Source organism: Lates calcarifer, linkage group LG1 (genome assembly GCF_001640805.2).
Source record: "Lates calcarifer isolate ASB-BC8 linkage group LG1, TLL_Latcal_v3, whole genome shotgun sequence".
Lineage (NCBI taxonomy): Eukaryota > Metazoa > Chordata > Actinopteri > Centropomidae > Lates > Lates calcarifer.
The window spans coordinates 16,072,013-16,082,526 of NC_066833.1; the positions used below are offsets into that span (position 1 = coordinate 16,072,013).

Genomic DNA, 10,514 nt, shown 5'->3' on the forward strand with positions numbered 1-10,514 from the left:
TGGGTGAAACTGCTGGCCATTTTAACCGGTTTTATATTCTGAAGTGTAAAAAAAAAACTTTATCCTAGTCTGTGAAAGCCTGTTCTTCTGTGAAGTAGTCACACACTCCCTCTTTAGCCCGGACCGGGTCACCCCCTGTGCGTCACAACGGGGATCTGCGAGCCAAAACTTTACCCACCGTCCCGAGATAAAGTCCACGTGGATGCGGTGACAGCAAACAACAGACCCCAAACCAAACAATGAACCCCAACAACCACTCAACTCCCTACTAATAGCCTGGCTCTGTAGCCGTCCGCTCGCTCGTGTCAGCTAGCTAAAATTAACCGTAACGTCTCTCATTATGGCTTACAAAGGCTTGTTTTTCCTCAACAACCAGATGGGGGTCAGGAGCATTTCACTGTAGGGTCCTGCTTCGTACCCTAGCTGTCAATGGATGCATCACTTCCCACTATCCAAACACTTGCGACTAACATCCCTAAAAATGTTTTACCATAGTTACACTTTCTGTTTGAGAGACGTTCGGTCATATTTCTGTACAATGTCGTGGTTTGTAACGTTACGCAACGTCAACAGAAATGTTTGACTGTCCATCCAAGTGTGGATAATAAATTCAGCCAGGGAGAGTAACGCGCCAATAACGCCGAGCCAAGTGATGTAAAGTCACCAGTTTCACAGCAACCGCGCACGCAGGCTTTCACCGTCAACCTCTCACCAGCAGCCCGTCTTCCATCCACTTCAGGGGTCGGGAGTGGCCTCCGGGGCTGGATGGCGACGGGCAGCCTCACCTCCGGCGTTAACTTGAGATTTCTTTTCGCCAACTCGAGTCGGAAGCAACATGATGACGCAGCTATCAGCTCAGCATCGCCACTTCCAACGACCTAAAAGCGAGGTTGTCTCCGCGATCAGCCCGAAATTGTTATAAATCACCACCGGGTCCTCTCAAAAGCGAGCCAACAAGCTCCGGTTAGAAACCCGACATAGTTCATGCCGCTCCCGTGACCGCAAAGCCCGTCCGGCGATAAAACAATCCGATTTTTCAAACTCGTAACCTTCTGTTTGTTGCTAACCAGCAGCCTAAACCGAGCCAACTCCTCCCCGCCTTCAGACAAAAGCCATTAGCGGAAGCTTTAAAGAGCCTTGGCCAAACGAAATGTGATTGGCTAGTGGAGCTGTCACTCATTTAGAGTTTTCGTTCCCTCTCAGTTAAGGTAGGTTGCTCGCTCGCGATGCCAGTGTACTAGTGTTTGCTTGACTTGCTGCACAGTCAAGTTAAACATGATACACCCAGTGGACTGTCTCCACATCCACATTTAGGATGCAGTTTTATGTGTCCAGTGTTTATCCTCTGAAAATCTGTTAACGTTATTTTTGCCAAAACAAATTAGAATCAAATGATTTCAGATTCTGAAATGTTAGCTGTCACTGTCACCTCAATGTCAGTCACAAATGTTGCAATACATTGTTTTTTCAATGGCTTTGGTTCAGTCTTCCCAAAAGAATTTAAATATTCAAAATTTCTGACACAATATGAAACCAGCTTAGTTGTAACATCATAAAATTAAAACATCTTCATCATATTAATTACATCACCCATCATCTAACATTGTGTGTGCATTACTGAATTTTAATCATTGTTACATTTTGAAATAAAATTGTCATTGTCAGATCTTGCAGTCAAACAGCGACTAATGCTCATCAAAACAATGCAGTCCTAATTTCAAGATTATACCAGTAGTAATGAGAAAAATGTGCAACTCATGCAAAATTCAGAAACTGGAAATAGTGTAGAGTAACACAAGTGTTTGAAAACTTTAGTTTTACTCAGCTAATATTTGATGCTTTTTGCAAATATGGATGAAGAGGTCTAGGGTTGGAAGTTAATATGGCTGTCTGCACTGAGAGGTTTACACAGTGAAACTGAGCCAAAGCAATCATTAAATAGTGTAATACACTCTGGGCCACCATTTAGGACACAGTGGTCATGTCCTTTGTATTTATATTTTGACAATTTAGAGGTTTATGAGGTTTATTTTCGATATACAACGTAAATGTGCAATGACATGAAAGATATATTCTATTTTTCCATTTTAAGGATTCTTTATTTTTCTGCATTGTGGAAACATTCTAATGACTTAAAATCTATAGAAAACAGAAAACGAAAAATCCAGTATTTTTGGTTTACTGTCAAAATTGTCTGACCTCAGACTTTTTAAAATCCCAGCTAAACCCCTGAATGCATCAGGACAAATAGCCATGCACGTCATGCATAGCTACTCAGCAAACTTAAGCAACATAAATTCTATTTCAGTCTCACTATGACTGTAAGAATGGTTTGAGAGTTCAAATCAGCCGACGAATGAGCACTCAACGCAAACCACTTTAATAACATGTTCTCTGTATGAAACATCCTTTATTAGACAATAAGAAAACGCACTTTTCACAGAAGCTGCTGATCCACAGTCTTTTGCAAATTAAGACTCAGGACTATACACAAAGCACTAAACCTTGAAGTGCATGTTTTTTTCCTTCTTTAGGTTGGAGCACTGTTTCAATTTCACAACCATGTTCTTGAAAGGAAGCAAGACATCTGTTTTACAACAGCATTTAGGCATCTAAATGTCAAACAAACCAAATATAATACAGTTACCTCATTATCTGTTTATTGTATGATACAGAACACACATGCCTAAAATAACTCAAGGATACCCAGTTTTTTGTTTTATAACCAAGTACATTGTGTGAGGTCACGTATAGACATATCAAACCCAAACACAATGCTATTGCACTATGGGATTAGATCCATGGGGAGCCTCAGCGATTTTCTCCTGAAGCTTCATTAACTCTCACTCTCTGCTGTATGTACGCTTTTCTGATATAGCACCACAGGGTTCCCAATAAACACTACTAAACACTACTACAACACCTGGGTGACACTGGTCTTTGCAGGGGGGTCGCTGGTTTTGGGCCGTTTGGACTCTGGAGGCTGGCACACTGGATCAGTGGGAGGAGAAGGACGTTCTGGAGAAATACAAGTGAAGAGGTCAGTAACAGAAGGGATACACGTGACAAGCAAGCAGACAAGTCAAATATGCATAGTGAAGTACACGATCTAGTTATCAGACTAGCAACTACAATGCTGTATTTAATGAAAATGTTTGAGACAGGTTAATGGGTTTTATTTTGATTGTTGTACTCATTCTTCATATTACTGACTGTGCAAAAAACATGAGCAGTCAGATGATTATACAGGCTGTAAACAAACCCACTGGTAAGCAAAACTTATTTGAGAGAAAAAACAAAAGCAATTTCTTAAAAACTACAAACGTCCAGTATAAATACTCATCATAGTTCACAAACCTACTTCCTGGTTCACTTCTATTTGGCGATGAAGAATTATCAGGTGCAATTACAACCTGTCTGACTGCTTGTGTTTCTTGTTCAATTGTAGAGGCATGGCTGTGTTCCCAGATCCCAGCAATTACTTTGGTGAGTGCAAGTTTATTAAAGCCAATAAAAATGATGGTAAAAACAACAAAAATAAGACCCAAAATGTAAAGCACTCAGTTTTCTGCTGATCTACAGAAAATACAGTGAACAGCAGACATCAATTAAATGTTGGATTTGTTGAAATTATTGTATAAAGTGTAACAATATAACAGGTTCTGTGAATGTACATTAATCACAACTAAGGATCCAATCTGTAGCATCTACACCGGACCAATCATGACCTGATTAATTGGATCAGGGCACATTATGACTGATCCACAGTCAATACACTTTGTTGTTTCCATCATCAGTTACATTCACTCCTGTTGGGCCACTGGCCAGTTTTTTTTAGTACCATCCCTGGCCTTATGTTATCTCACATATTATCACACACGTCATCTCACATGCTCAAATAAGTTCCATGCAATGACATATACAGATTTTAAATGTGGGGAAAAGAGAGCACTGGTATCTGAGTGGTACTTTGTACTGTCAAACTTCTCTTGTGATATTTACAACATAAAGGACAGCGGCCAAAAACGTTGCCCTTACTGACCATGTTTGGCCTTCTCAGTGGAGGAGGGAGTGCTGAAGAGTGAACTAACAGCTGGGGATCTGGATGCAACGGGAGTCAAAGATACTCTCCTGAAAACAAACAGAAAAAGACATCAAGCATGAGATCACTGCACAAAATATTAAAATAATTACTCTTCAACAGTGAATGAATTTAATCACTGTTCCACTGCATTCTATCCTCTTTTTTTCTAATATAGTCGCTGCCTATTAGAAAACTAGTTAAAGACTAGTCAAGGCACACTTTCCAAGTTACAGATACAAAGCAAATACAAAAGCATGTACAGACCTGCCATTGTTCTGTTAACTGTCTGGCAGCGTGATTATTATTTTATAGTCAGTGGGGGGTCCAACGAATACCTCATACCAGACAGGGCTTTGTTCTCACTGCCAGTGCTGAGCACATGCAAACCAACAAAAACACCACAAGCCCATTACAGCTACTTATAATTCTCCTGTAAGAATAATTTAAAAGGCCATTTTAAAAAAAGGATCCTCTATACATTCTGAAGAGCATGGTGTTTTCCATCTCTTAGTACTGATCTCTGTAAACTGTATCTTTAGAGATAATCAACTTAGGAGGGAGGGAGGTGGATGGAGTTTGCCTTGTGTACTTACTTCCTCAGTCTGACTATTTTCAAAAGACATTTGAATAGTTAAAGTATTTCCATAAATTACCATACTTACTCTTATATGAGGTTGAACCTGCTTCATGCCATCATCACAGAACTTTCAATACCCTTTGTGAATTATACAGTTTATGATAATCTCATTGCTGCAGAAATAACATTTAATTTAATTAATTCTGCAGCACAATTACTCAGTAAAACTTTGCATTGTTTCCATATCAGCTCACTGCTGGCTTCACTATATTGGCTTCCTGTAAAATTTAGGATTGAAGTCAAAATTCTTACTTTTACCTTTCTTACTTACTTTTTAGGCATTGCACAATTTGGCTCCACTGAATATCAGTGAGTATATCAAAGTTAAAGACTTGTGGTGACCCAGCTTCTACTGTCCTTGCACCTTAATGAAACAGCTGTATTGAGTGTTTTAAATCTCATCTCAAAACATCATGTTTCAAACGCAGGAAACATGTCTTATATATCACAGGAAATAGCACAAGTAACATGGGTGATTTTGGCAACATGGAAGTCTTATTTTCCTTAAGTTTTTTGCTCCTCTTATATTTACCTTGGGGTGGGCCCCTTTGGGGTGGTTGTACCCTTAGGAGTGGTGGGCCCAGGAGTATTAGCACTGTTGAGGACTTTTGGGGTGGAAGGAGTGAGGGGGGTGATGCGTATCTGGGTTTTGGAGGAGCTGGTGGGGGTGAGGGGGGTGATGTGTGGTTGGGGAGTTGACGGAGCGCTTGTGCTTCCAGGTGTTGGGGTCTGAGGCGCTGGAGGAGCTGTAGTTTTAGGGGTAGTGGGCTTCCCCCAACCCTCCAGGGTGTTGAGGGTGATCCTGCGGGGCTGAGTTTTAGGCTTGGCACTGGGGGTGCTCTTCTTCTCCTCCGGAGGAGTGACAGACGGGGCATCTTTGCCATGGCTGGTTTGGGACGTGGGAGTTGGGGCTGAGCTTGATGGCTGAGACACAGGAGACGACGTCTTGCCCACTGATGACTTCTTTCCCTTTTTCTCAACACCACTGTTTGGGACAAAGACCTCCAATGTGGGGGGCTCCTTCAGTGGAGTACCCAGCTCCCCAGGGGAGAAGGACAGGAATGAGCAGTAGCCATCTGTGGAGGACACCGCCAAGAAGGAACCATCGCGAGACCTAGTCAAGATATAAAGGAAACATGTCAGTGAAATGGTGATATATGAATGAGTCTTTTTATTTAGCCTCCTGCTTTGCAATAAGGAATCAGGTAATATGAGCAAAATGTCAGACTGAATGACTAAAGTGAGGAGATGTGGCAATTAAGTCCAGGACACCATATTCCACCATATTTCTTTTCTGCCAATGATGACAAAAATATGGTAAGCTATGCAAGAATGCACTACAAAAGAGGACAACAGAGGAAAATGTTAGCTTACCATGTGCAGTCACTGAGTGTGTGATAGTGGATGTTGGACACCAGGCCGAAAGGAAGAGTCTGTTGAGTGTCGTACAAGAAGATGGAGTCCTCTGATGCCACTGCAAACACCATACGGTACGGCAACTGGAATACGTTAGGAAGAGCCTGGACACAACCATCTATGGAACATAAACAGAGAAATGAGGAAAATACACAGGAAAAGAGGAAATGAGGAGAACAGACAACCAAAAAGGTCTTAATTATTAGTTTGGTCTGTTAATCAGTGGGGTGTATGTTCTTGCCTTCTCCCTTCTTGGTTCTCAGTTCAAAGTAGACAGGGCAGCAGCGCACAGCCAGTGTAGCTTTAGTTGGGCATGGCAAATGGGCGATAGGCCTAAAACACAAAGACAGAGATTTATACATGAATATCTATATAGTATATGGTATATAGTTATAATATCGAACACTGATGCTGAACACCATAGAGAAGTTACCTCTTAAGGCTCTTTCTGGAAAAGATGTAGGTGGTGTTTATGATGTTCTCTCCAATCTCCACACATCCAGCTCAGGTTTAAAAAAAAAGGTGGAAACAGAGTTAACTTGGTTTGTATTCATTTTTCTCACAGGGATATTACAACACTAAGTTTCACGAGATAAATGGCAGGTAAAAGCCACATTTTGAGCATGTCATTTATGTACCTGGGGCGAGCAGGAAAGACCCATCAGGGGTGAATGAAAGGCGTCGAAAGAACGACCTCATACTGTCATCATGGAACATTCTGTACTGCTTGACCTGCAAAGATACAGAGAAGTGCAGGGCTGAAAGAGAGTACACAACATGTGTCGCTCATTTGGCAACAGAAGAAAATGTTTCTGAAGATATTAGGGAGTTCAGTTTCATAATTTTGAGACCAAAAGTAAGGAACTGTAAGAAAAATATGTAGAAGCATCATAAACAAGTTTTAGGTGGCTAAGACAGACAGTGTGTGTGCATGTAACTATTAGTATGGCTGAGAAATCTACAGGCTTACAGTCGCAGAATTTCTGATATTACTGCAGACAAACCTGGTTCATTCTGACAAAAAATTCCTGATTGAAAAAAACAGTTGCTACATATAAATTCTTAGTGATATCGAAGACAGCAGAGTGACTCACCTGAGTATCATTAAAAGCAAAATTTAAACTGACCTCTCCCTCTGCAAGTGGCCCAGAGCTCATTTTACTGATACAGAAAGCCTTCTTCTTGGTGTGAGTGCTGTACACACGCATTACTCTGAAGGGGAGGAAAAACAAAAACATCTTGAGCATCATCCAGCTGAAATTTCACTGTTAGTGACTAGCTAAGCAACAGCAAATACAATAATTTAATGAATATTAGGCCCAAAAACATGCCAAGAGTAGTGTGAAACAGGAAATCTAAAGTTGTACCTGTCACAGCTGAGAGTGGCAACATATTGCCCCAGAGGATCCCAGGTCACACCCTGCACATAGCTCTTATGGTCATTCAAGATACACAGCTTCTGTCCTAAAACACAAACACAACAGTTACAACCAACATAATAAATACAAAGCTGAAAATAAGACATATCCTCACATGTTTTTCAGTATGCCGTGCATCACTGAGGTACTTCACCTAACATATGAAACAAAACAGAAGCTATGGAACAGACTCACATATTTTATATCTATGATCACATGCAAACCTTTGCTGATGTCCCACATAATAGCAGTGTTGTCAACAGAGCCAGACACCATCAAGTTTCCATCTCGTGTCCAGCAGATGTCATACACATCCTCTATGTGTCCCCTGAAAACAGATCAAATGATAAGGAATCTGTCTATACAACTACACTACTGTTACAAATTTAGATAAAACAAAACAGTGGTTGCACTTGGACTCAGGGTCTGAGGTTAGTCATTCCAATTCTGGAACTAAACCTGAAATTACAGCATTAAAATAATAAAATGATTTGTCAACCGCAATATTTACTGTTGTAATAAAACCACAGGCAACTGTAAAAACAACAATAACAAGTTACACAGAACAGGTAACTTTCCAAAACTAGATTATTCTGAAGCAAGTATCAATTACAATTAGTATAAACCTGTGGTTTCTTGACATCTCCTGTCATTTCTAAACTAATTAAATTACAGTATTATTCATATCAAAGTAATGGTTTCTTTTGTAGGTATAAAACTGTTAACTGTCTCACTTGCCTGACCTTAGTGATTTTAAGTGCTGAGCAAGACACTGAGAAGTGTCTGACATGTATATGACTGTATATGATGTCAGTTTTTCAAAGTAAGCAAATTAGGCTGAGGCAGGCCCCAGTGAGAAGATTACAGGGCAGGATTTTACAACTCAGACATATTATTGTGATGGGAGGATTTTATCCTGTCTGGACCACTGTGAGCTCAACAGCAGTATTACACCAGGAATGTGCACTTGCATTATTGATTGGCCGATGCAATGTGCTGCCAGACAACATTTAACGGTGCTGCAGCAAAAGTTGAGCCAGGTTTAACTGTTAAGATGGGACACTGCACCTCAAAATGAATATGGAGGTGTCTGAACACAGCCTAACAGTCTTCAGAATCAAAGAAAGAGGTAGAAATCATCTCTAAGACATTCTGACTTTATGGGATCAAAACTGCGTACCTTAGTGTCTTGACCACAGACCAGCTCTCCTTGTTGAGCTGAGCATCTTCATCCTCCTGAAACACAGGTGCCTGCTCAGGCTCCTTAGAGTCATTGAGTTTCCACAGCAGAATTAATGCATCTGTATCAAATAAAAACCATATGATTACTTAAGTTGTGTTGTACTGAATCTTGTTTTGAGAATAACAAGCACCAAAATAGTAACTCGTAAATTTTACGTAGCATCTGTGAAATATGTGAGACATACCATCTCCTCCTGAGGCAAGCAGCTCTCCATTAGGGCTGAAGCGCACTACATTGACAGCCTTGGTGTGTCTTGCCAGATTAGACAGAAAATCCACCACTGCCTTCCCATCTGGGCCTGTGTCCACCCGCCACAGCTAGCACCAATATCAGGGCATTACATCATTAAACAGTCACTGTAAACAGGTCTGACTACATATACCACTGCTGCAGCTAACTGTAAAAAAATCCATTATTTTTCCCCACTCAAACTAATATTTTGCAAACTCATCTATTTTAAGGTTCATTTTACATCCATGAAATTCCATTAGCTGTCTGACAATGGTATACCACAGTTTGAAATGTATTAAATATTAATTATGACATCTGGGAGAGAAAAGGTTTGTAGGACTAAAGGGTTATATGTGTAAAAATCTCATTATTGTAATAAGACTTATTTGGTGGATCTTGTGTGTGACACATCCACCCATTTAAGGTCCTGGTAAAATGGCCCTATTATGAATGCCAAGATTATATTACGCAGTATGAAACCATTGTGGATGATGCTACATGTTATGAACCCCACTTCTTGGTCCTGCACATTTCCTCTTACAGCTAAAACCGCTGGTCAAATTTGTGCACAGTTTCAGTTATATTTGTGCTTTCAAGCAGTTGTAATCATTCCTCTCTCTTTTTCCACTCACTCTGACTGTGGTGTCTACTCCAGCTGTGGCCAATCGATTAATGCGTCCATCAGAGCTGTGCTGGAAGTCCAGGCTGTATACTGGCTCCTTGTTGTGCCATGCAATCTCACACGTTACCACCTTCATTTCTTGAAATTCAACACTGATCTCAGGAGGGAACAAAAAAACACGTAAACGACTACACGTCATGTAGATCTAAAAGCATTTATACGGACCCTGTAGCTGTAACAGTCGCTTACTTTTACATGCTGGCAAATAGGGATGCTGTATTGCAGTCACTAGAAATCAATGCTACAACGAGCTAACACGGTTAGCAACAAACTTAGCGGGTTAGTTGGAGGATTTGTGGCAAACCTAATAGACAAAAAGATACATGTGAACATATATTGCAGTTAAATGAAACGTATAGCTGTTGCAAATACACACGAGTGTGGTCTGTTTATTTTTTGGACCAAAGTTAAGTCTTTTGGTGCTTTACCTCCTCTGTTGTCCAGCTGAAGAATCCAGTAATTTCCCGCGTACTATTCGTTCAAAACTTCCGGTTGACCGGGCTGCTGTGATTGGACGAACATGCGGAAAGGGCGGTGCTGAACGATGACGTTTGCGTTTGTTCCGCTCCATAGATACATCTTCGTTTACGTCCACAAAAGTAAAATGCGGTTTTAAAAATAAATTGACAATTTAAAAATATTCTCCGAATGTCTCCGCACCTGTAGCACATGTTTGAATGCACTGAATCTGTCTAAATGCTTGCAGAGAAAACCTAAAGTTAGCTTCCGAATGGGCAGTGAAGGTAAAGTTGAGGAAAACTTGATTTAGGCTACAGTACTGGGAGACTGATTCTTGTTTTGTG

The 10,514-nt window shown here is 40.7% G+C and overlaps 1 protein-coding gene across 4 annotated transcripts; it reads right to left on the reverse strand.

The window, feature by feature from the left end:
* Positions 1-2,390: 2,390 nt before the first annotated feature.
* On the reverse strand, positions 2,391-10,249 carry chaf1b (chromatin assembly factor 1, subunit B). 4 transcript variants are annotated; one of them, XM_051070974.1, is made up of 15 exons: positions 10,140-10,158; positions 9,901-10,015; positions 9,662-9,803; positions 8,983-9,115; positions 8,736-8,856; positions 7,780-7,883; positions 7,505-7,601; positions 7,265-7,349; positions 6,776-6,869; positions 6,571-6,640; positions 6,379-6,470; positions 6,096-6,255; positions 5,254-5,835; positions 4,043-4,131; positions 2,391-3,018 (listed from the first exon to the last, which is right to left on the reverse strand). In XM_051070974.1, exons 3-15 carry the CDS (start codon positions 9,785-9,787, stop codon positions 2,915-2,917), a joined length of 1,857 nt encoding a protein of 618 aa, XP_050926931.1. In that variant the 5' UTR covers positions 9,788-9,803; positions 9,901-10,015; positions 10,140-10,158; the 3' UTR covers positions 2,391-2,914. The 4 variants fall into 4 exon arrangements, with proteins under 4 accessions (XP_050926931.1, XP_018558650.1, XP_018558648.1 ...); XM_018703134.2 differs by having other exon boundaries at positions 9,662-9,808; positions 10,140-10,157; XM_018703132.2 differs by lacking the exon at positions 9,901-10,015 and having other exon boundaries at positions 10,140-10,249.
* Positions 10,250-10,514: the final 265 nt, after the last annotated feature.

Excerpts from the sequence above, each read along its gene's own strand:
- chaf1b (XM_018703132.2), bottom strand. The coding sequence starts at position 9,787 with ATGAAGGTGGTAACGTGTGAGATTGCATGGCACAACAAGGAGCCAGTA. Across the intron at positions 6,870-7,264 it reads GGCCACTTGCAGAGGGAGAG|GTCAAGCAGTACAGAATGTT; the intron begins GTCAGTTTAAAT and ends GTATCTTTGCAG. Across the intron at positions 6,256-6,378 it reads GAGAACCAAGAAGGGAGAAG|ATGGTTGTGTCCAGGCTCTT; the intron begins GCAAGAACATAC and ends TATGTTCCATAG.